At 39.9% G+C, this 27,004-nt stretch overlaps 2 protein-coding genes across 5 annotated transcripts in view; one reads left to right on the forward strand and one right to left on the reverse strand.

The window, feature by feature from the left end:
• The window catches only part of ccnjl (cyclin J-like), a 270,390-nt gene that overhangs the window by 136,515 nt on the left and 106,871 nt on the right, over positions 1-27,004 (forward strand). The window contains exon 6 of one of the 4 annotated variants that reach the window (XM_087995452.1): positions 15,843-15,921. The exons of the other annotated variants lie outside the window; for them this stretch is intronic. Within the exon in view, the coding sequence (XP_087851578.1) occupies positions 15,843-15,881 (39 nt within the window). The 3' untranslated portion in view covers positions 15,882-15,921. Of the gene's footprint in view, positions 1-15,842; positions 15,922-27,004 lie in introns of those variants that run through there. 4 annotated transcript variants of the gene reach the window in all.
• LOC122556757 (gastrotropin-like) lies at positions 480-26,264 on the reverse strand. Its single transcript, XM_043703873.2, has 5 exons — positions 26,112-26,264; positions 21,271-21,341; positions 14,131-14,303; positions 777-866; positions 480-669 (listed from the first exon to the last, which is right to left on the reverse strand). Exons 1-5 carry the CDS (start codon positions 26,132-26,134, stop codon positions 616-618), a joined length of 411 nt encoding a protein of 136 aa, XP_043559808.2. The 5' UTR covers positions 26,135-26,264; the 3' UTR covers positions 480-615.

Raw genomic sequence — 27,004 nt, forward strand, 5'->3', positions numbered from 1 at the left:
TAGATCAGTTTAGGATATCTGGTCAGCATGGATGAGTTGGCTTGAGGATCTGTTTCCATGCTCTATAATGCTATGATTTTGTAAATTGCATGATCTGTGGATAAAGCCATCCTCTTGGTCTGCTTACTTTGAGTGGGCAGCAGCCCTGAATAAGATTGCATAGAACCATAGAATATTCTGTCAGCTATTGCTTTGATTGAACCGTGTTGTCATATCAAAGAGTAGAATCTGTATGTATGAGCAACAATGCACATCCCATTCATCTGTCATGCTTCCACTGAGTAATATTACAGCTCAGATAGTAAAGAAAGTTATTCAATCTTTCAGAAAAGCAGTTGAATATTTCACAAGGATGAACATAAAATTAAGCTGCCTCACTTTTATAGTTTCTGTCTATTTTCGTGCCATTTTTTAATACCATATTGATAAGAAGCAGTGGTAATTATTCAATTTTCAGCGAACAAAAAGACAAACAGAAATCCTCTTTTTTGGCTTACTTGAATCATACATTTTGAGCTGTGGTATAGACATTTCCTTTATTTGGACACATGTTTATTGAATACAAAGTAATTTTAGCATCAGCAGTGATTCTTGGAAACACCAGTCTTCCTCATCTTAAACTGTTTTCTTGTGGAATCTTTTTAAAGTGATCCCATCACACACTGAGTTCTGAATGCAAGAAGAAATTTAGTCTTTAGTCGAAGGATTCATTGCACAATAAAACAACATGTTTGGAAAATATTAAATGAACATTTAAAATGTAACTGAATACTTACTTCAACCAGTTTTTCTCCTTCAATTGTGGCAGTATGAATATACTTAGGAAAATTCATGAGGAGTTTTCCTCCGTCTTGGTGTACTGTGACCTGGAGTAAACCAAAAGCACCTTTTCTCAATTATTGCACAGAATTTGTAGCACAGAAACAGACAATTCAGCCCACCTGGTCTGTGCTGTCATTTATGTTCCACCCATGCCTTCCCCAATCTCCTTCCATCTATCCTCATCATCATACTCAACTTTTCCTTCTCTCCACCTCCCCCCATCCCACCCACAAGAGCTTATCTAGCTTTCCCTAAATGCTATTCACCTCTAACTCAAGTGACCGTGAAATCTATATTCTAACTAATCTCTGGGGAAGAATGTTTCTACAAAGTTATAGAATATGGGATTGGCAGGATGTCTCTTGAAGATGCGATACTGAATCCTATTGGAGTTAGGATCAAGAGATATGGTGTCATCAACATAAGCTATGTCTTTATGTATCTATATCTGTGTATGTGTTGAATAGCAGTACTGGAATAGAGTTCTAGCTGATAACTTTAATTCCCTTTTGGAAAGTAACTATTGTCCTTGAGAGCAGCATCATAGAGCATGGGACTCTGGAATGCTCTGACTTATATGCTGCGTTAATTATATAGGCAGTAGAATAAATACATATATCCATATGTTTATTTAAATTTATTTATAGTAGATTTTGTTTATTTCCAATAATCTCCAAACTTCATTTATTCGAGATAACATGGAGTGAATAAAACTTTAATATTGATTGTACTGCACTGTTCACTTTCTAAAGAATATGGCCAACTTCTATGTCAACACTCAGATTAGTATTCAGAAATAGATTCCATTTTTGTATATTTAGACCGTGATCATCTTAGTGTTTACCTGTAAATCAAAAAAGGTTGTTGCAGATTGGAGAATGATAGGTTACCTGATTTGCTGTCCACATTGTGTTAAAAAAACAATGAAACTTGCTGGTAGATACAGAGTTGGATTCCTGTTTTAGGAGTCTTTATTTCATCTCTGCTTCAAACTCCAAACAACTAAGATCTTCTGGTCTCAGCTTAATTGCAAGTACTAACTATGGGGAAACCATGAGATCAACCTAATCACACAGCACACACTCACTTATTATAAGCAGTGATTGGTGCATTTGATAACGTTCCTGAAGTTTCTTTACAAGAGAACAAACTTGTTTCCGGATGTCTATCTAAATATCCTAACTGGTTACCTCCAATTACCTGTCACTTTTAGGGAAGAAACTAACTCAGACCACCAGTCTGAAAAGCAAGCCTCCACCACCACCCTCTGTCTTCTACCTTCGAGCCAGTTCTCCCTGTATTCCATATGATCTAACCTTGCTAATCAGTCTACCATGAGGAACCTTGTCAAATGCCTTACTGAAGTCCATATACATCACATCCATTGCTCTGCCCTCATAAATCCTCTTCATTACTTCTTCAAGAAACTCAATCAATTAAGTGAAACACGATTTTCCACATGCAAAGCTCAATCAGTCCTTAACTATCCAAATACGTGCAAACCCTGTCCCTCAAGATACCCTCCAACAACTTGCCCACCACCAATGTCAGGCTCACCAGTCTATAGTAAACTGACTTTTCCTTACTACCTTTCTTAAACAGTGGCACTACCTTAGCCAACCTCCAGAATTCCAAAAAATTAACCTGTGCCTATTGATGATTCAAATATCGCAGCAAGGTGGGGGGGCAGCAATCTTTTCCTTTGCTTCCCACAGAGTTCTAGGGTATACCTGATTAGATCCCAGAGATTTATCCAACTCTATACATTTTAAGATGTCCAGCACCTCCTCTGTAATATGGACATTTTTCAAGATGTCACTATTTATTTCCCCACGCTCTCTATCTTCCATATCCTTCTCCACAGTAAATACTCATGCAAAATACTCACTTAGTATCTCACCCATCTCCTCCAGTTTCACAATGTAGGCGGTCTTGCTGATCTTTCAGGGGCCCTATTTTCTCCATTGTTACCCCTTTGTTCGTATCCCATCCCTAGTTTAAATTGTCCTGAGCAGCTCGAGCCAATCTCCCTGCTAGTATATTAGTCCCTATCTAATTCAGGTGCAATCTGTTCTTCTTATACAGGTCACTTCTACCCCAGAATAGATTCTAATGATCTAAAAATGTGAATTCTTCTCCCCTGCACTAGCCCCTCAGTCATGCATCCAGTTGCTCTATCCTCCTATTTCTACCCTCACGTGCCTGTGGAACCAGGAGTATTCCAGATATTACTACCTTCGAGGACCTCATTTTTAAATTCTGGCCTAATATCCTATCTTCTTTTCTCAGAATCTTGTCCTATGATGTTAGTCCTAATGTGTACAAAAACCTCCTGCTCGTCCCTCTCACCTTTGAGAATATTCTCCATCCTGTTATGAAGTTGATATGTGTAATATTGTAAAGTGGGGGAGAGCATTGCACAGTCCCCTTAAAAGGTAGCTTTTTGGGCTTAGAGTTCAAATGGATGCCTGAACTGCAGTTTAAAGCGCAGGTGCACAGAGACTGCCTAACCTGAAACATTTTGTGTGGAAAAAAATTTAAAAACCAAGTATTTTTAAATTTAGCCAATCAATTTAAATTAACCCCTTATATATTAAAAACAAAATAAATGTAAATCTGATGGTTATGACGAGCTGGAATCAATCTGATTGTAAAGAAATTAATAAGTCATCAAGGGTATAAAGGTAAGGGCATTTGGAAAATCGATGAGAACCAACTGTCATCTGCCCAAGAAATGACACATTTCAGCTCTCAGAAAGCATTCTTAGCTAATATTCCAAACAACAGAATTCACATAGACAACATCCTGACAGAAGAACTGATACAAGAATTCAAAAGAGGAGGTGTTCCTGAGAGAAGACCAGCAGAGAGGGCAAGGCACATTCTGGAAGATGTATCCTAGTTGAAATTTCAAGAGACTAAATTCTTTGTTTTATTATATAAAGTGGGACTTGTATTTATTGAGACAGCATACCATTAGGATTTTGTTTTATTAGAGAATAGTTATCAGTTAGCGAGGAAGTATTCGGTTTGTTAGTAGTTCTGTTAATTTGTTCACTGTTGGAGTTAGATAAATAAATTGTTACTTGTTGATTATAGAGTGAGGGAAAGGATTTTATTTTATTTAACCACTCCTTTGTAACAGATTGGGGGGGTGGGGGTGAGAGGTAGGCTATACCACTTTTCACACTTCTTTTAACAGATTACGAGGCAAAGTAAGCCTCTCTGGGTGTTTGGGTTTTAGTTATCAGAGGGGGTCGACCTCCCCTTCATAACAGCCCTCTCTGAGATATCCTTGATCCTGGCACCAAAGAGACAACACACCATTCTGATGAATCACTGTTGGCCGCAGACATGTCTGTGTGCCTATGATTAGAGAGTTCCCTATTACAATTGACCACTTGGAACCAGGCCTACACCTCGTTACATTTGAGCCAGTCTCGGTACCAGGAACCTGCCTGTCAGTACTTCATTCCCCTGAGAGTCAATCACCTCCTACATTTTCCAAAACAGCATACTTGTTTGAGATGGGGATAGCCACAGAAGACCCCTGCATTACCTGCCTCCCTCCTGTATCTTTCCTGGAGATCACCCATCTACCTGGCTGTGTCTTTAGTTTATCTCCTTTCCTGCAACTGCCATCCATCACACCCCATAGCTCCTGTAAATTCCTCATTGCCTCTAACTGCCACTCCAATTGATCCATGTGATCTGTTAGGATTCACAAACAAGCACACTTCCTGCAGACATAATTATCAGTAACATGGAAACTCTCCCTAATCTTCCACATCATACAGGAAGCGTACATCACTCTGCTGAAAGCCATCTTTGCACCTTAACAATCTACAGACCCTAAAATAGCACAGTCTTACTGCTCTTAAAAACACTGCTCCAGGCTAACTTAGTACCGATGTGCCACAAAGATCGATGATCAGTCCATTGCTTTCTGTCATTTATATAAATGATTTGGATGTGAGCATAGAAGTTATGGTTTGTAAGTTTGCAGATGACACTAAAAGTTGAGGTGTAGTGGACAGTGAAGAAGGTTACCGCAGAGTACAATGGGCTTTTGATCAGTTGGGCCGGTGGACCAAGGAATGGCAGATGGAGTTTAATTTAGATAAATGCGAGGCGCTGCATTTTGGAAAGGCAAATCATGGACCTTTACACTTAATAGTAAGGTCCTGAGGAGTGTTGCTTGTGATGATGCTACTCCTTTAACAAGATTATGTTGTCCTTGGCTTTCTTTTCAGAAAGGTGGTAAAAGCAGCGATTCTGAAAAGTCTGGCTTGGAAGGGTTTTCGGGTCAATTTGAATAAAGCTATCAGATACTGCCTCAGACAACAGGCTTTTAAGTTGAAAAAAAAACACTTTTTCAATGAAAGGGGAGTGGCCAGTTCTCCCAACTCAGCTTTCTCTGGTTTGATTTTTTTGGCAGTCTGGCTATTCACTGAAAGCAGACAGGCAGTTGTGAAGCTCCTGGACCCAAGAGGAGCAAGTCCATGCTGATCCTCCTCTCTCTCTGTAAGACCCTGTGTTTGATTTTACCTTTTGTGTCAAGGAGTGTTTATGGGGGTTGTTGCAAATATTTACAACAGCATCATTAAATTGGGATTATCTGTTGGGTTTTCAGATGTGTCAGGTTATTTGGTTCTCTGTTGTTTGTGTTTCATTCGGTAATGGTGTAAATAAACTTTGTTTTGTTTAAAACTAAGTGGCTTGACCAGCTGCAACCCTCCTGGAGTATCCATCATACACCTGCTTAAAACAATTAGCAAAGTTAGGGTCCAGGCTGCTTGCTTGAAATGTTTTGAGGGGGTCTGGCCTGGACCATAACATGCTGAACAAAGAGGCATGGGAGTGGAGTCTTAGGTAGATTGGTTAGTGAGGAGGTGTTTGCTGTGCTTGCTTTTATTGGAAAGTGCATTGAGTGTTGGAGTTGGGAGGTCATGTTGCAGCTATACAGGATGTTAGTTAGGCCACTTTTGGAGTATTGCATGTAATTCTTGTCTCCCTCATTTATGAAGGATGCTGTGAAACTAGAAAGGGCTCAGAAAAGATTTTGCCAGGTTTGAGTGATAGGGAGAGGCTGAATAGGCTGGGGCTATTTTGTCTGAAGGGTGACCTTACAAAAGGATGTAAAATGATGAGGGGCATCGATAGAGTAAATAGTGAAGGTCTTTTCCCCAGACTGGGGGAGTCCAGAACTAGAGGGCATAGGTTTAAGATAAGAGGGGAAAGATTTAAAAGGGACCTAAGTAGTAACTTTTTCACACAGAGGGTGGAGTGTGTGTGAAATGAACCGTCAGAGGAGATGATGAAGACTGGTAAAATTAAAACATTTAAAAAGACATCTGGATAGATATATGAATAGGAAGGATTTAGAGAGATATGGGCCAAATGCTGACTAATGGGACTAGATTAATTTAGGATATCTGGTTGGCATGGATGAGTTGGACCGAAGGGTCTGTTTCCGTGCTGTACATCTCTATGACTATGACTGTCTAAAAACCTGATGTGTCCTGGAGGCTGACCATTGACTATTGGGAGCCAAATAGAGTCACCTCAATAATGGCACTGACAGTTGCAACTCACCTCAAAAATGTGAAAAAGCAAGCCTCCAAAGCCCATTATTTCACAGGACTGAATAGACAATAGGTGCAGGAGTAGGCCATTCTGCCCTTCGAGCCTGCACCACCATTCAATATGATCATGGCTGATCATCCTTAATCAGTATCCTGTTCCTGCCTTATCTCCATAACCCTTGATTCCACTATCCTTGAGAACTCTATCCAACTCTTTCTTAAATGAATCCAGACTCTGGGCCTCCACTGCCCTCTGGGGCAGAGCATTCCATACAGCCACCACTCTCTGGGTGAAGAAGTTTCTCCTCATCTCTGTCCTAAATGGTCTACCCCTTATTTTTAAGCTGTGTCCTCTGGTTCGGCACTCACCCATCAGCGGAAACATGTTTCCTGCTGCCAGAGTGTCCAATCCTTTCATAATCTTATATGTCTCAATCAGATCCCTTCTCAGTCTTCTAAACTCAAGGGTATACAAGCCCAGTCTCTCCAGTCTTTCAGTGTAAGGTAATCCCGCCATTCCAGGAATTGACGTCGTGAACCTCCGCTGCACTCCCTCAATAGCCTGAATGTCTTTCCTCAAATTTGGAGAATGTTCGTAACTGGACAGAAAAACATACAAATGTCAAACTTTAGCAAGAGCACCAGCCTTGCAAGTGTCTGACCCTGAATTACCTTTTGCACAGTCGGTAGCAACCACTGACACTACTCTGTTCTGCTACAGAAATGACACAACAGATTTAGATTAGTAGCATGTGCTTCTAGGTTTTTAACCCTGGTTGAGCATGGCTTCTCCGTCCGTGAGTGACATTTATTGGCAGTTTTCTGGACAGTTCAACACTTCTCATATATTAGATGAAAGTGAGGACTGCAGATGCTGGAGATCAGAGTCAAGAGTAGAGTGCTGCTGGAAAAGCACAGCAGGTCAGGCAGCATCCGAGGAGCAGGAAAATCGACGTTTTGGGCAAAAGTCCTGATGAAGGGCTTTTGCCCGAAATGTCGATTTTCCTGTTCTTTGGATGCTGCCTGACCTGCTGTGCTTTTCCAGCACCACTCTAATCCTCACTTTTCATATATTGTTGGCTTAAACCCCCTCACCATACTTGCCCCTATCCAATTACTGTTAGAGGGCAGCACGGTGGCTCAGTGGTTAGCACTGCTGCCTCACAGCACCAGGGACCCAGGTTTGATTTCAGCCTTGGGCGACTGTCTGTATGGAGTTTGCATGTTCTCCTCGTGTCTGTGTGGGATTCCTCCGGGTGCTCCGGTTTCCTCCCACCGTCCAAAGATGTGCAGGTCAGGTGAATTGGCCACGCTAAATTGCCCAGTGTCAGGGGTGAATATAGGGTAGGGGAATGGGGTCTGGATGGGTTACTCTTTGGAGGGTCAGTGTAAACTTGTTGGGCCAAAGGGCCTGTTTCCATACTGTAGGGAATCTAATCTCATGCATGGTGAGCCCGATCCACACAGTAAGGTGGACCCTCATGCGCCAACGTCAGCGTTAAATGCATCCAAGAACTTGCCTTTTTATCAGACAACCTCAACAATAGCTGTGATGGACACCAGTGCCAAATTATAGCTATCAACAACCCCAAAGTGCCATTTCTATCCAAATTAAAGGGAGGTCAACTGGACAGGGGATCAAAACAGCTGCTGAAAATTTTCATTGATGATTGAGAATAGGATCAAGAAAACAGGCTGTGGCTTAGAGGTTGAGGATTGCAGAGGGAACCCATGAAGGAAATAGCTTTAAAGATCCCTAGCCACAGAAGTGCACAAGTCTCCGAGATTGTTAAAGTTACGTAGGTTGTAGCTAATCAGGAACAGCTCCTGCCATCACTAAACATCCGTTCCATCAGCATGGGCATTTGCAACAACTTCACAGACTTCTTCCCACGTGAAAGCCGGGCTCTATCTATCCAGACAGAAAGCCCTCCCCATCTATACCTCTGCTAAAATGTGTTTTCCAGCAAGGAAAGGGCAGAGTTAGGGGATCATCGAAGTAAAACTTCCCCAGCTTGATACATTCAAACAGACAAACTGACCAAGCAAGGGGTTCGACAAGGACAATCCTGACAGCCACCAATCCCTGAACCAATGCAAACCATAGCAATCACAGTCAAACAGACAATCACATTGAGGATCTTAAACATGCTCAGACTTCTGACCCAGATTTGAACCATATCCTCCAAGGAAAATATTCAGGTAACTATAAAAATTGGGAAAGTAAAATTTTGATCAAGGTGGCCTGGTTTTAAAGGACAATCGCTATGTTGTGACCATAATCAAATAATTTTTGAACTTCATGATGTCCATGGACATCAAGGAATCAATTTCACCTGGGATAGGATTAAAGATCTGTGCTGGTGGCCCAATCTTGACATCACATATATATGTACACAGAACATCCTACACCAGTAACCTAACAAGGGCAACTTAAGACACATGTGACCAGTAGAGGGTTTTTGAATCAACCTTCAGCTTGACTACAAGGGACCGTACCAAACTGTTCAGGGGAATTCAAATAAGTTCTAGTTATCATTGATACCTTTACCAAATTGAAGCATTCCGCACACACACAAACTCAGTAAAGACTAAAGTCTTAGTGCAACAGATTTTCACAAAGTGGAGCCTTCCCCAAGTGTTGAGTCTGATGTGGGCACCCACTTCATCGGACATGTTATGCAAGAAGTTATGGTGTTCTTTGGCATCAATCAAAATGTTCACAACGCTTCCAACCCCCAATCCAGTCGGATCATTGAATGCATGAATTGATACTTCTATTATGCTTGGACCAATCAGAATGGCGGCATGTGGCTCAGTGTTTAATACTGCTGCCGCACACTGCTGAGGACCCAGGTTCGATCCCACTCTTGAGCAACTGTCTGTATAGAGTTTGTACATTCTCCCCATGTCTGAGTGGGTGTCTTTTAGGTGTTCACATTTCCTCCCACAGTCTAAAGATGTGCAGATTAGATGGATTGGCCATGCTAAATTGCCCATAGTGTCTAGAGATGTATAGGTTAGGTGGATTAGTCATGGAAAATGCAGGGTTGTGGGGATAGGGTGAGGGAATGGGTCTGTGTGGGTGCTCTTCAGAGGATCAGTGTGGACTCGATGGGCTGAATGGCCCACTTCCACATTGGAGGGATTCTATGAACTCAAAATAGATGCCCTCACACACAAACCTACTGCCCACACCCTACTGGAAAACATAACTGTGGAAATGGCCACAGCCATAAAAATGGGCACAAGACAAAAGAAAAATAAAGTTGTGTTTATCTCAATGGCAACACTTACCCCTCAGAAATGAGGTAGGGCAACAAATTATGCTCCAAATCTGTCAGCCTGATCCTTCCTAGTCCCCCAATTTCCCCAAGTTAAACCCTTGCTTTATAAACTTTTGTTGGATTCAGGTACAACAGGGTAATACCATGTAAACCAAATGAAGTCCTGTGCCCCTCAAAGTAACCCCATCACTTTCACACCCACTTCGGCAAATGGGGTCTGAAACAAGGTGACAGCTGGAGGATCCTGATAACCCCTCAAACCCGACATTTGAATCTCAAGATCACCCCCTCCCATTCTCGAATGCCACCAGGGACAAGAAGTCTGATGCTGACTTCCTTTCAAGCTATACACCACATTCCCAACCAGTCTCTCCACCTAGGGGTAGCAGTAGGGTTAAAATCAACGAGGTAAAAACAATGACTGCACCATTTCCAGCATCTGCAGTCATTGTTTTTACCTCGTTGATTTTAACCCTACTGCGAATCCTCTTGCAAGGATGCCTGCCTTGAAGAAGTTTCCTCCTCTCTCTACAAGAATCTCAGGGAGTCCCTCTCCCACTGCAACTCCCAGGTCATTTCCTCTCTATGCCACTCTCTCCCCACCCCCACCCTCCTCTAGCTTATCTCTCCACGCTTCAGGCTCTCTGCCTTTATTCCTGATGAAGGGCTTTTGCCCGAAACGTCGATTTTGCCTGTCCTCGGATGCTGCCTGAATTGCTGTGCTCTTCCAGCACCACTGATCCAGAATCTCCAATAGGATGCAGACTCCCCAGACCTTGGATAATGGATACAACCCGTACAACCCTGACTCAATTGTCAACATTTACTGAAGCCCAAGAATCACCCATCACACATGTCAAAGGAAAGGGGAGCGAGGAATGGGGCACAATTTAACAATTGAGTAATGTTGCTTAAAATATGAGTCAGATGCTGAACAATGATACTGATAGGAATTAGTCTTGATCTGTTTTAGGAACTGTGATAGAGAAAATACTCCAAGGCAACAATGAAACCTTTTATTTCTGTTATGTATAAGTATTATTGCTTAATTTAAACATGTTGCATGGGCAAATAGGAAACCAAGGTATTCATGAAATTGGTTAATTTCTGATGTAATAATCAATTTATGGTGTACAGAAAACCCAAAAAGTGTTCTACATTTTGTTTCATGAATCAGGGATCATGGATGAGTGGTGAGGATTCACTGTAAATGGGTGCATGATAGTGAGATGTCGAGCACAGCCTGGACAAAGGATTCAAATTCAGCAAACAATGCCCTGGGAAGCCCCAGCAGGGAGAATTTCTAGAATATGAAACTAAAAACTCGACCAAGGCCAGTAGTAAAGGCTCTTTCCACAGCTTGTCTCACAAGCATTCCAGGTTCATGTAACAGACTGGTAATTAAGCCCATAGGCAAAATTTTGTTAGACAATGTCCACCATGAATTAATGCCGATAATAATAGATATTTTCGGGATCCAACCACTGGAGTGGCGCCCTTCCCCATTGAAATTACTATACTCACACCTGACTCGTAGGATAATGGGATGAGGGACAGGAAAATATAAGGGTAAATCATGATCCGTAACTAATAAGTGTGAGAGAAGGGAACTCATTAATTATCAAGCTACAGTAAATGGGGCAGGAATGTCACACTGAGGCAATTAACCTTGGCATGTCCAATGACAGTTGCTCCCCAGCATATCAAAGAGATCCAAGGCTTACTGCTAAGAATCCCAATCATTCCTAGTGATAGAATGGGATTCAGAACTTTTGAAGAAAACAGTGGCATTATAAAGAAAGGAACTGGAAGGGATATCATAATACTCTCCCATATGCTATAGAAAGAAAGATATCACTGATAGGGACCAGTCCAACCAAATGCGAACAAAGGATCACACATTATATATTCATACTCAGTATACTCTAATGAAAGCGCCCAAAGCAATTTTAAAACAATTAACACAGAACATAGAACATTACAACATAGTAGAGGCTCTTCGACCCTCAATGTTGCACTGACAGTGAAACCAATCTGAAGTCCATCTCACCTACACTATTTCATTTTCATCCATATGTTTATCCAAGGATCATTTAAATGCCCTGAAAGTTGACGAGTCTACTACTATTGGATGGCAGTGCATTCCATGGCCCCTACTACTCTCTGAGTAAAGAAACTACCACTGACATCTGTCCTAAACCTATCACCCCTCAATTTAAAGCCATGTCCCCTCTTGCTAGCTATCACTATCCGAGGAAAAAGGCTCTCACTGTCCACCCTATCTAACCCTATGATTATCTTATATGTCTTAATTAAGTCACCTCTCAACCTTCTTCTCTAACTAAAATAGCCTCAAGTCACTCAGCCTTTCATCATAAGACCTTCCCTCCATACCAGGGATTATCCTAGTAAACCTCCTCGGAACCCTTTCCAAAGCTTCCACAACCTTCTTCTAATGCGCTGACCAGAACTATGTGCAATACTCAAGTGCGGCCACACCAGAGTTTTGTATAACTGCAACATCACCCCATTGCTCTGAAACTCAACCCCTCTCCCAATAAAAGCGAACACAGTGTACGCCTTCTTAACAACCTCTCAATCAGAGTGGCAACTTTCAGGGATCTATGTACATTGACACAGAGATCTCTCTGCTCACCTATACAACCAAGAATCTTACCATTAGCCTAGTACTTTGTATTCCTGTTGCTCCTTCCAAAGTGAATCACCACACATTTTTCTGTATTAAACTCCATTTGTTACCACTTAGCCCAGCTCTGCAGCTTGTCTATGTCCCTTTGTAACCGACAACATTTTTTGGCACTATCCACAACTCCACAAAGCTTGGTGTCATCCACAAATTTACTAACTTATCCTTCTATGCCTCCTCCAGGTTATTTATAAATATAACAAACAGCAGTGGCCCCAAAACAGATCCTTGCAGTACACCACTAGTAACTGAACTCCAGGATGAACTTTTCCCATCAACTACCACCCCCTGTCTTCTTTCAGCTAGTCAATTTCTGATCCAAACAGTTAAATCACTCTTAATCCCATGCTTCCGTATTTTGTGCAATAGCCTACTGTGGGGAACCTTATCAAACACCTTACTGAAATCTATATACACCACATCCACTGCTTTACACTCGTCCATCTGTCTGGTCACCTTCTCAAAGAACTCAATAAGGTTTGATAAGCATGATCTACCCTTCACAAAATCTTGTTGACTATCCCTAATCAACTTATTCCTTTCTAGATGATTATAAATCCTATATTTTATAACTCTTTCCAACATTTTACCCACAACTGAAATAAGGCTCACTGGTTTATAATTACCAGGGTTGTCTCTACTCACCTTCTTGAACAAGGGGACACCATTTGTTATCCTCCAGTCTTCTGGCACTATTCCTGTAGACAGTGATGCCATAAAGATCAATGCCAAAGGCTCTGCAATCTCCTCCCTAGCTTCCCAGAGAATCCTAGGATAAATCCCATCCAGCCCAGGGGACCTACCTATTTTCACACTTTTCAGAATTGTTGATTTAAACTGTCCTTTGGAGGCTAGGAGTCTGAGGACTGACATTATGTCAGTCTCACAGAGGGGGAGGGAGAATATTCGCACAAACTTTGAATTCTGTCACCACTTTAATCAGGAAATACCAGTATGAGAATTCAACCTGTCATGCTACTGATGCCACTTTTTGTACTAAACATTATATTCCTGTGCGGATATTCATAATAAACAACTGACATCCATTGAAGACAACTGACATTCATAAACTCTAGTGACAAATTAAGAGAACCTTTTGGGAAATATTTTGAGAAATATGACACAGGTATAAAACCTCTGCTGGAATACAGTTAATGAGTGCCCACCAAACCTTTGCTCGAATAATATAACACGTGAAAGAGTTTAAAAATAGGATCAATGAGATTAAACCCACTAACTGGTAGGTTGAATTTTGGAACTGGGATTTAAATGCACACATTCATCTGTGGATTTGCCTCCTTTCACACATTAGCTGTAGACCGAATTGCATTTACTTTAGTCTGTTTCATTGCACCAGCAGCAAAAACGCCAGCTGGATGATCGACACATTCACTGCATATTAACGTGAACAAGGTCTCTAGGATGGAAGGAACTCCCAGGATTATTGCCACTACCGTCACCTCTATTATTCTTATCACTGGATTTTGTATATTGCAATGCATGTTTCTTTTATGTCTACGTATTTGCGTCTCACAAATTCTGTATTGGCTGTCATGATGGATTTCTTTTCTCTCAGTCTATACATGTAACCAAATCGCTTATCAAATATTTACCAGCATGCTTGACCAAAGTGTACAATGGCTTTCACAATGACAACAAACAAAACTAACCATTTACAGTTAGAAATCCAAAGGAAATTCAGTTGATCAGCTAGTAAAAGCAGATTTACCTTGACTTTGTCACAGTTCAGTGTCTCAATTTCTGACTCCTGGCCAACAATAAATTTATTTGTTGTAGTGTGGCATGGATAGATTTGAGACCAAGTAAATTCATTTCCATTCTGAACAATCTCTGTGTCAAACTTCAAAGTTTTCCCACGCTCAATGGCATCATCAGGTACGCCTATGGAGTGAATAATAAGTGCCATATTAGAACAAAGAATTGGAAACAACCGACAATGTTGAATACTGTCATAAACATTCATTTTTGCTTTTTTCTGTATAAGTACTGATGGTTTTGGCTTCCTGGAGATGACTTTGAAATATTGGAATTTATCTTTAAAGCAACAACTTCTAACAGTCCTGCAAAAAACTGTTCAACATTCAAATAATTTCTGGCCAGGTCACTATAAGGGAGCGTGAACATATTAGAGAAACTGCAGAACGGTTTGAATGATTCCAGGATGAAAAATTTCAGTTATGAGAATTGATTGAAGAAGTTGGGACTGTTCTCCTTGAACAGGAGAAATTTAAGAGGAGATCTATAGAAGCTAACAAAATTGTGTAATAGAGAAGACAGGGAGAAACTATTCTCACTAGTGAAAGGATCAAAAGCCAGAGGGCTCAGATTCAAAGTGATGTACAAATGAAGCAAATGTGTTGCAAGAAAAATCTTTTTCATATAGTGAGCAGTTAGGGTGTGTAATGTATTGCCTATAAGTATGATGGAGGCAGGTTCAATAGGACTTTCAAGAGGGTATTTGGTGATTATTTGGAAGGAAATATTGTACAATGGTATGTCTAAAATGCAGGAGATTGCTACGAGGTAAAGATGTTCATTTGATGAGCCAGTACGGACACAACAGGTTGTATAATTTCCTTCTATGCCAGAGAACCTCTATGATTCTCACTCGCAGACTGGTTACTCAGTTGTGGAGGTTTCTTTAGATGTCAATCAGCCCTTCAGCTGCTGTTCTGGCCTTACAACAAATGTGGACGAACAAGACTGATTTTATTTGTTCCCCCCATTAGGTCTCCATTATAAAGCTATTCATATTGATCGTATCTGCATCACATGGACTGTAATAGTTCAAGAAGAGAGTTCACCACTTGTTCAAGATCAGTTTGGGACATACAATCAATGTGCACATTACCATCCACATTTGCATGCCAAGAACAAATCTTACAAAAACTGTTATGCAGCGTTCATATGACAGCAAGTCCAATGTGACCATGTTTCATTCTTCACAAAGGTATGGGCGTGCCCTCATGCCACAACTAGGATAATGATCTACTCCAGATTGTGTTAGAATGTCCAGGTATTAAAGAAGAAATTTCTAGAAATTGCTGTGAGCAAACCCTGCAGAAAAATCATAGGGAAATGAAAGAAAAATGTAAAATAAAAAGTGGAGCTGGAAAGGCACAGTAGGTAAGGCAGCATCAGAGGAGCAGGAAGGTCAATGTTTCCGGCTGGGACGCTTCATTACATTTTGTTGACTCTGACATCCTGCAGTCCTTGCTATCTCCAAGTCACCGAAAAATGTATTTTATTTACTTTGAGCACATTTTTGTTTATTAGTTTTAAGGTATTCCTGAAAGAAAAATGCAAATTATGGAAGTTTTCTACTTGCACTCATCAGGTCAGAATTGTGAGAATATCAAATTTCAAAGGGTACAATAATTTATACTACAAGGATAACTATTTATTTCTCTCTTTCTACAGCAATGTTTAAGCTCTGTGCTACCAAACGAGAGGTTATAAAAGTATGGGAGATGGAGAGACAACTTGTTAGACTGGTGAGGTAAATATACTTCTGGTTTAGGAATAAGACAAAAGGACTCATTTTCCTGATCTTGTCAGCAGCACTCAGTAAATTCCAAGGTTGACAGCTGAGAAGACAGGCTGGCAATGGGATTGATATTTCCTTCCCTTTTTCCGAATGCCAGCTGTTTTGGCCTGAGCCAAGTTGCCTGTATACCATATTAGTTTTAATAGACATGGACCTGAAGAATAGTAACAGTGTTTTTTGGTAATGTGATGAATCTGATGAAGGCTCCTGTCTGAAATGTTGATTTTCCTGCTCCTCGGATGCTGCCTTACCTGCTGTGCTTTTCCAGCACCACTCTAATCTTGACTCTAATCTCCAGCATTTGCAGTACCCACTTCTGCCTATTCACCCAGCAAACCTGTTCCAGCCAATCAATGAGACGGTAGCTAACCTGTAACCTAGCTACATCCCTGAACTCCATATGTCTAAATACCACTGAGTAGATAAAAAATAACCATTGATTTCAGATATAAAACTATTATTTGACCATAAAACCATAAGTTATTGGGGCACAATTAGGCCATTTGACCTGTCAGGTCTGCTCCGCCATTTGATCATGGTTTGAATTGTTCCTTAACCTCATTCTTCTGTCTTCTCTCCATAATCTCTGATCCTCTTACTAATGAAGAACCTATCTATCACTCAATGACTTTGCCTCCACAGCTTTCTTTGGCAATGGGTTCTACAAATGCACCACCGTCCAACTGAAGTAATTTGTCATCGTCTCTGTTCTAAACAGTCGGCAGAAGGAGGGAGGAACTGTTGGGCATTCTAAAAGTCATGAAGGTGGACAAGTCCGCAGGCCTGGATCAGATCTATCCCAAGTTACTGAGGGACGCGAGAGACGAAATAGCTTGGGCATTAACAGATATCTTTGCACCATCCTGGAACATGGGTGAGGTCCCAGAGGACTGGAGAATTGCTAATGTTGCCCCCTTGATTAAGAAGGGGAGCAGGGTAATCCAGGTAATTATCGAATGGTGAGGGAAGTAGTGGTAGGGGAGCTGCTGAGGGATAGGATCTATTTATATTTAGAAGAAAATGAGCTTATCAGTGTTAGGCAACATAGTTTTGTGCAGAGAAGATCACGTATTACCAACTTAATAGAATTCTTTGAGGAAGTGACAAAGTTGATTGATGAGGGAAGGGCTGTAGATGTCATATACATGGACCTCAGTAGGGCTTTTGATAAGGTTCCACATGGTATGCTGATGGAGAAAGTGAAGTCGCATGGGATCCAGGATATACTAGCCAGATGGATAGAGAACTGGCTGGGCAACAGGAGACAGAAAGTAGTAGTCGAAGGGAGTTTCTCAAAATGGAGAACTGTGACCAGTGGTGTTCCACAGGGATCCGTGTTGGGACCACTGTTGTTTGTGATATATATATAAATGCTCTGGAGGAAAGTATAGGTTATCTGATTAGCAAGTTTGCAGATGACACTAAGATTGGCGGAATAACAGATAGTGAAAGGGACTGTCAGAGAATGCAACAGAATATGGATAGATTGAACAAAGAAATAGCTGATGGAGTTCAATCTGGGCAAATATGAGGTGATGCATTTTGGAAGATCCAATTCTCGAGTGAACTATACAGTAAATGTAAATGCCCTGGAAAAAATTGATGCACAGAGAGATCTAGATGTTCAGGTCCATTGTACCCTGAAGATGGCAACGCACTCAATAGAGTGGTCAAGAAAACATATGGCATGCTTTCCTTCATTGGATGGGATATTGAGTACAAGAGTTGGCAGGTCATGTTATAGTTGTATAGGACTTTGGTTTGGCCACATTTCGAGTACTGCGTACAGTTCTGGTTGCCATATTACCAAAAGAATGTGAATGCTTTGGAGAGGGTGCAGAGGCAGTTCACCAGGATGTTGCCTGTTATGGAGGGCGCTAGCTATGAAGAGAGGCGAGTAGATTAGGATTATTTTCATTGGAAAGATGGAGGTTGAGGGGGAACCTGATTGAGGTCTACAAAATCATAAGAGGTACAGACAGGATGGATAGCAAGAAACTTTTTCCCAGAGTGGGGGACTCAATTACTAGGATTCATAAGTTCAAAGTAAGATGGGCAAGGTTTAAGGGAGATACTTGTGGAAAATTCTTTATGCAGATGGTGGTGGGTGCCTGGAGTGTGTTGCCAGCGAAGGTGGTAGAGGTGGGCATGATAGCATCATTTAAGATGTACCTAGACAGATACATGAATGGGCAGGGAGCAGAGGGATACAGGTCCTTAGAAAATAGGCGACAGGTTTAGATAGAGAATCTGGATCAGCACAGGCTTGGAGGGCCAAAGGGCCTGTTCCTGTTTTGGAATTTTCTTTGTTCATTGTTCTAAACCCTTCACCTGTGCCCTCAGGTCCTAGTTTTCCCTACTAGTGGAAACATCTCTTCCACTTCCACTCTATCAAAGATAAGTTTAGTGGGCGGCACGGTGGCACAGTGGTTAGCACTGCTGCTTCACAGCGCCAGAGACCCGGGTTCAATTCCCGCCTCAGGCGACTGACTGTGTGGAGTTTGCACATTCTCCCCATGTCTATGTGGGTTTCCTCCAGGTGCTTCGGTTTCCTCCCACAATCCAAAAAATGTGCAGGTTAGGTGAATTGGCCATGCTAAATTGCCCGTAGTGTTAGGTGAAGGGGTAAATGTAGGAGAATGGGTCTGGGTGGGTTACGCTTCGGCGGGTCGGTGTGGACTTACTGGGCCGAAGGGCCTGTTTCCACACTGTAAGTTATCTAATCTAATAAGCTGACATCAACTGCTTTATAGAGGAGTGGTACATACTTCAGTTCCATTTTGCTCCAAAAAAGGTGTTCTCCAATTTCTGTCTTGAATGACTTCACTCTGTCTGCAAGATCATGTAATCTTCTCCTTCCCATCATTAGAAAAAAAAGTTATTTTTTCTATATACTCTATCAATTCCTTTCAAAATCACCCCATTTCAGAAATATATATCTAGTTAGTTTAATTGCTGTTCATATTGTAATCCTTGAAGCTCTGGTAACGTAACGGAGAATCTGATTTGCAAACTTTCCAAAACAAATATGTCCTTTATATGTTATGGTGCCCAGAGCTGTCCATAATGCTGTTAATACAAGGCTTTATACAAGAGAACCAACAGAGAACCAAATCATCCTCATTTTCTTCTAGTTAGAAAGGTTAATTTTCCATTAGTCTTATAAATTTGTTTGCCACTTAGATCAACATATTTTCGATATTTGTGTACATGGACTCTTAATTCTCTTTAGACTTAGTTTTCCACCATTTGGAAATACTCAGATATTGCTTTATCTACCCAACGTAGTTTTCTCCCACTTAGCTGTACTGAAAATCATTTGCCGCATACTTAATCTATCAAAGACTCTTTATAAAGTTATGCTGTTATTAGCACATCTTAACTATGGCAACAACCTTTGTATCATGGCAAATATGGATATTTGAGAAGTAGAGAAATTAGCCTAACTGTGTGTGCACAAAGCCAAATGTAACAAAAGTAATTAAATTGGAGGAGAGTGCAGAAAAGGAGTTATTTAGTTGATGGGAGGAAGGACAGAAAGGAAAGCAGCATAGTCTAGATGAGAAATGGGGAAGTTGATGGATCAAGGGGAAGACAAATGGGCAAATGGTGAGAAGAGGGAATCAGATCAAATAAAAACAAGGGAAAAATGGAGAAAAATAACAAGGAACACAGAGCTAATGTGAATGTTTGAGAAATGACTATTTCTGAAGTTCAGGATTAATATTATATAAATAAAACTACCAGTGACATTTGAATTATTTTATTTCTTTAATGTCAGATTTGTTGCAGTACTGCATGAGTTGAAAATTTTTCATTTTAAACCAAGACTGGACTGCTAGCAATCTGAGGATTAAAGTGCTCACTGTTATTGCCTCAGCATGCCTAGGAGTGTTTTGAGTCATTGCCTGTGTTGTTTTTTGCATTGAGCCTAATTATTATACAGTTAATTTTAAAGGGCATGATCTCCACAGAGAATAGCTGCAGGGGATTAAGAAAATGAAATTGCAAATCGAAAAATTTCTAGACGGGCAAAACTATAATAAAAATCATCAGAATATTGCCAGACTTATTATATTTTATAAAAATGTATCTTTCAAATGAAATTTGTTAAATTCCCTTCCCCAAGGTCAAGTAAGTGAACTAGTTCCTGACTTCTTATTTTATGTCATGAGATGTGAAGTTATTGGTCCTCATGTTGTTTTAAAGCCTTCATTGTGGAAAATAATAGAATGGAAGACATTGCATTTTCTTGACTGATATACAAAAATTTTATTTATCTTTTTGCAAGCTCACTAAATCCCTTTTATTATCTGCTCTTTCTCTGTGTATAAACTGTGAGACATAGTTTAAAAATAGAAAGGGCCATTGAAGCAAATAGTATAAATGTTGTGAGGTATATGGTTTATACTTCCATATACGTTTATACGTATATGATGGGTAAACAGGAGGCTGGAAGAGCACAGCAAGCCAGGTAGCAACAGGAGGCAGAAAAGTCCGATGTTTTGGGTATAACCCTTCTTCAGGAATAAGGGTGGGGGTAGGGGGAGTTGTAAATAAAGTGAAGTGAGATGGAGGGTAATCAAAAAGAGAATGGTTTTGTTGGGCCCAAAAGAGAGATTTATTAGCAATGATATTTAGAAAAGTTCCAAATGAGTTGTTTTCTTTTGCACGCTGCTTTTTATGCCCCTTCTTCTGCTAATGCACAAACAAGCTATTAACAGTTTGATAATTGCACTCTGCTGCTTTTCCCTAGTGACCATAATTTATTTGGCATGTGAATGTCAGTAAGATTTTCAACCTGGAGTATCCTTAACTGCCTGATTCAATTGTTAGTCAACATCCACATATGTTCACTTTCAGCAGGGCTTGCTGACTGCAATTAGGCTGAAAAACATGGTTAAAACTGACCTTTTTGATCATAGGGGTGAAGGCTGGTTATAACAACCAACATACCAGAGATCAGTTAAGGTAGCACAGGCTGACGATCAAACTGAAACATTTCTAGCTGATATGGATCACATAATCATTGAATAAACTAAATGAGCCGGCAGGATAGCACATAATAGAAAATTTACTTTTTTAAAATTTACGTCTATAATTTCATTACAACTAATACAATCAGGAATTTTGGATCTGTGCTGTGTCATTTTAAAATTACAAAATGCGCCAGATACTCTTTGCAAGATGACCCATTAAATTTGTTTTTACTAACGTTTTCCTGCAAAAAGCATGGTGTACTTTATTACATTGATACATATATGATCTAAGTACTGTCATTACCACAAAACGCTTCCTTACCTAAAGCCTTCATAAACTGTTCATAGTTCTCGTCACTCTCAAATGTATATTTGCCAGTGAAATTCATCTTGCTGTAAAAATTGAATTAAATAATTAATAAATCCTATGACAACAAAAGCAGCAGGCACCGTGGAAGATGTTCAGAGTCTATATATTTCATCTAAATCATTAGTTTGACCTTTCATTAAATTTTAACTATAGAAATTTTTTCAGGGCTAGTTGTTGAACTATTTTAAGAAGGTGTGATGTATAGCTTATACCAGTCAAGGTTCTTCTGGCTCACACAATCTGGATCTAACTGACAAAATACTTACAACCAGGGTAAGTTCCTCCAAGACAAAAAGGAATACCCTTAAGTGTTGGAAAAAGCAGTAAATCCAGGCAACCTGGTCAAAATTAAATGAGAATTAACATTGGTTCCAAGGCAGAAAACAGCAAAGGTTCAAAGTATTGTTGGTAGGAATATAAGAAGATAACCCTTCAGCAGTGACAAAGAACTGGCCTGATGTTTCACATGATTGAGAGGGTGTCAGGCTTGCCCAATGTCATAATGGAGGCCTGAATCCATTTGTTCAGACCCTTAACTGGGATGTTTAATCCCTGAGCCAGGTTCCCCTTCTTTCTGTGATCAGGTGGGCTATGCGTGTGGTGAGAATTACCGCAGGTTACACTTGCATATTTGTAATTCAGAGGGGCAACTATGCATAAGATTTCTGAAGCCATATTGATTTCACCAGCCACCATTATCACAATGTGATGTATGTTCATTCACTGTTTGATTGACAGGTCCAAGTGCTAAGAAAGGCTTTGGCATGGGGCTACGAATACAGATGTTTGTTTTCAAAAGGGATTAAGTAATTGAAGGTGTTTTAATGCAATCAATGGGATTGTGTACATTCAGAATTTTTTGTAAAAAGTGAATCCTCCAATAGACACACACAAACTTCATTATATTTAATCTTAGCATGAGCCCTCAGGTCTGCTGAATGAGTTTACATTGAGGCTGCAGGGGTGAGGGGTTATGGAGGCGGTAGAGGGAGAGGCATTGCAAAGGAAGATATGAAGGGCTCATGGAGAGTGGATAGGGGGCATAGGTTGGCATGGCAGCTGTAAGATAATGGGGGTGTGGATTAAAGGGCAAGAGATGACATGCGTTGGTTAGAAAGGAGCATGGGGACTGTGTAGAAGGGTGAAGGGAGTGAAGGGTGAAGAGATACTTTTTAAGGGTGTAACAAATTCTTGGATCAGAAAGTGAAGCATTTTCTATAGCCTGTCTCCACACACAGCAGATCTATGCTGCCTTCAGTCTTTCTGGAAGTGCAGGTCTGTCTCCAGTACAACACGCACCACACCAGAGCCCCAATCGTAACAGCTGGTTCACATTCTCCTGGATTGGGTTTGTGGAACTGGGAATTGTCGTGGCTCTGCACCTCCTGTGTGGCTGCATATTCACGGGTGTTCCAAATTAGCAGTACTTAATGATTTCACAATTCATGATATGTCTTTACTGAGTTATGTTGAAATCTCAGAAATCAGGCTAATCAAATTTAACACTGACTAGCAAACAAACCAGGAAATGCCCATTTGGTTGTCACTGCATTGAATCATCTAATAATGGAACTAAAAAGAATAATATAAAAAAGGTACATCAAATAATAATGGTCAGCTACCATACTTTTGGGCATTTTGAAAAATGGGGAATAGATTTTATGGAACATGGAAAAGACAGAAATATACTTTGTAGGGTGACTGAATTTGGCAGCAACTGCTATTTCAATTCCCCACCAGTAGGTTGAAGTGCAGAGATGATGTCAATGGTGTGTTTGTGATGTTGCAGGCTTGAAGTCCATCATGTGGCAGTTTTATTTAAACATGTAATGTATTTGCATGTCATGAAGACTCCAGAGACACATGTGAATGTTTGGTGTGGGGAAAAGGCTCGGACTTGGAGTTGTACTTTTAGAGAGGGTGGGGGTAGGGGGTGGGAGAGTGGGAGTAATGCTGGGAATGGGTATTTGGAACATGGTAAAAATAAGAAAATGACGGTCCTCAATGGCAGGTTCAGCACATCATCTTGTGGGTCCACGTCAAGGTGTTAGCCAACAAGATCCTTTACCAGGCTTTGAGTTTACCTACTACTTTTCCATTATTTCTGCTGATCTCAGAGAGATCTCAGGCAATGTTTATTTTTACAATGCATGGAATGAAAGGCCAAGTGAGCTTACAACTTTAACAATGTAACACAGAGTGGTGAATACAACACTGCACACTAACATGAATATTCAATTGAGTGACTTCAAGAACACCTCTCATTTCACCACAGGAATAAAATGTCCCTAACTCCCATGTAACCGTCAACGCATTATTGCTACGAAGTGCGCCAGTAAATTTAGCAAACTAAGGTAGTCTCAACAGATGCTACCAGATCTGCTAGGTTACTCCAACACTTTCCACTATTAAATTGAAAAAGACTTCCTCTAATTTTATGAGATCTAACCATTAATTAAAACATCCAACATTGGGAATTTCATGAATTAAAAAATGACAAGTGCCCAGAAGATTTACTACAATAAGTATCCAGTGAAATGTAAATGACAGAAGGGGCACTGTTAAGTATCCATTCAGAAATTGTATGGAGAATTGTTTGGTTCATGACAAATTCTTGGATCAACTTTGAACTTCAAGGTGAGAAAATACAAGTAAGCTCAGTACTGAGGATTAGCACATGATATTCTGAATGCTAACTTGGTCTAGGCCATCTGCAAATATAATATGCCCTCCCCCCAAAAATATGTAACAAAATCAAATTACAGACTTTGATATATTTATGATGGACTTCTTGTTAAGTGGAAAGGGTTTGAAACAAATAAATTGCTTTCTTGCTTGCAACGCAGAAATGCATTTTCTTTTAATAGAATCTCTCCAGTGTGGAAACAGGCCCTTCAGCCCAATAAGAAGAATAAGAATAAGAAGCCCAATAAGAATAACCCACCCAGACCCACTCCCCTACTACTTTACTCTAGACTAATGTACCTAACCTACACACACACACACATAAAAACCCACATGCACACATATACATATACATTTGTGGGGTGAATTTGTACTTGCAGAGTTATAGTGTACTTTGCTCAAAAACTGCATGAATTCCTGTAAGACTGTTAACTCACTTTTTAGATTAAAATCAGTCTAAACATTATGGCACAGAAAGGGAACACCAGGGGCTAACACCTTCAACTTATTATCTGGCTAACACCAATTGTTACAGTTAACCTGAGAATGTAACTTTTTTAAAAAAAAAAGTTTTGTGATTTATATATGAAAGATGTGAAACTATCATGGTCATTCTAACAGATGGGAGACTTAACAAACAATCAGGGTATTTTTCAATGTATAATTTCAGTTACATCACACTGTAAACAGTTGCTATAAATTCTGTGTTTTACAATTGTGTACTCCACAACCACCTGATGAAAGAGCGGCGCTCAGAAAGCTAGTGCTTCCAATTAAACCTGTTGGAAGCAGATGTTGTGTGATTTGTAACTAAATATGTGCAGAGATGAACAGTTAATAATGGCTTCTTTTTACATATGGGATAATAATAACATTCAACTCTAGATTCCAGATATCTACAAACTTCCTTTTTAATATAACTTTTGTCAAATCTAAGAATAATCTGAAGGCAAACTATTCCAAAGTCACTTCACTTGAATAATCTGAAAGCTCAAAATTCAAACCTTGTTGTCTTATTAAAAACGTTGCTTAACTTGAAAGAATGAATGATTCAAGTCATAAATTTCTAGTCCTTGTGAAACATCAGGAGACATTTCACTATGTCAAGTTATTTTTAATTAGCTTAAAATAATATTTTATAATTGTACAAATTACTTAACTGGACACTTTAATCAAAAATCAGGTGACATTGACAGATGGCAGTTAATGGTTTTCATGATAATATTTGTTATGACCTTTGATTCTTTTTTTGAAGTTAGTTATCTTCGTTCTTAATTTTTTATTGTGAATTTAGTAACTTTACTGCTCTGCTATTTACAACCATCATAAACATTACATTCAACTTTCAACTGGAGTAGGAAGGTATCATATTATTTATATAGCTGACTCATCTGTTTCACAAGACAAAAATCATGTTTTTAAATGCGTATTATCTGGGCCAGAAAATTGTAGCTGCAAGAGTAAAATGAGTTGAACTGCCTCTTTTCCTAACTTAAAAAAAACTTCTACTTTATCAGCATGTATTCTACAATATTCTAGTGAAAAATATAAACAATTCTCCAGACTTTATTAAATCATCAGTACCAAAGTCTTCTCATAATAGATGCTCATTACGGGGGAGATTGGCTGACCTGATCTCAGACATGATTTGTGGTAAACATCCTATGAAACGTTGAGGCCATAAAATTCTTTGTACTCAAGAGAGAGTCGCAAATAATTTTTGCTGTCTGTCATAAACAGATTTTCATTCTCCAAAAAAAGTCTCCTCTAATTTAAAGCTCTTCTTCTACAACCAATGGAATAAGGGAGGTGGTGAGCTCAGGTCAGTGAGTTACAATGTTATACATAGTATACTGGCTACTATGTATGTGGATTTCACTTTGGCAAAACAAAGTTTAATAATTGCACAGTCCTGAAGGCTAAATTGTAAATCATGAGCACACAAAACCTGTAAAATCTTGGAAATTATTAATAATGTAACAATACTATTGAATTTTTTACCAAATGAGATTCTGGAATTTAGTACAGTGTATTAACTTCCTGAAACTGGCTTTTTTCTATGCAGTCACATTAACTGATATGTGAGACAAGAGTTAAAAAAAACTTACCTGAGCTGGTAAACAGATACCATTCACAGGTAGGAGGAACTCATGCCGGTTTTTAAGTCATTAGTAAGAATAAATGTAGTCTTTTAATCTATCAATGCGTCCTATTTTTCTTTTCTCATCAAATAAAGCCCTCTAGTGGTTATTGCGTTCTACAGAAGTCACAACATACCAAAATACATAGTATGTTCAAAACTCAATCATTTGAGTTTTATGAACTTCAGTTCTCTAAATGACCCGAAGTTATTTTTGTCAAAACATGAATGATTAACAAATCCTGTCTGGCTTGCAAGCAATTGTTGATCATTGAGTGAAGTCAAAGGATAATGAAGAATGGATTGGATCATTCACCTACTGTACAGGATGATAATCTAAATGCTTCTTAAGCATATTTATGGCATAGCTCATGAAAACAATTCCAGACCTATTTGTGATAACCTAAGCTATGCATGGCTTTGTGAGTGGGAGATCATTCCTCACAAATTTGTTGGAGTTCTTTGATGAAGTGACCAGGAAGTGGGGTGGGGGCAGGACGGTAGATATAGTCTATATGGATTTCAGTAATGCCTTTGATAAGCTTCCACATGGTAGACAGCTCTGGAAGGTTAGATTGCATAGAATATAAGGTGAGCTGGCAAATTGGATACAAAATTAGCATGATGGTATGAAGCAGAGAGTAATGGTAGAAGGATGCTTGTCAGACTGGAGGCCTGTGACTAGTGGAGTGCCTCAGGGATCGGTGCTGGGCCCATTACTGTTTGTGATCTATATCAATAATTTAGATGCGAATGTGAAAGGCATGATTAGCAAGTTAGCTGATGACACCAAAATTGGCAGTAGTGCAGACAGTGAGGAAGGTTATCAGAAATTGCAGCAGGATCTTGATCAGCTGGGGA

This window comes from Chiloscyllium plagiosum, unplaced genomic scaffold (genome assembly GCF_037043375.1).
Source record: "Chiloscyllium plagiosum isolate Xiang-an unplaced genomic scaffold, Cpla_swu_hap1 HiC_scaffold_16, whole genome shotgun sequence".
Lineage (NCBI taxonomy): Eukaryota > Metazoa > Chordata > Chondrichthyes > Orectolobiformes > Hemiscylliidae > Chiloscyllium > Chiloscyllium plagiosum.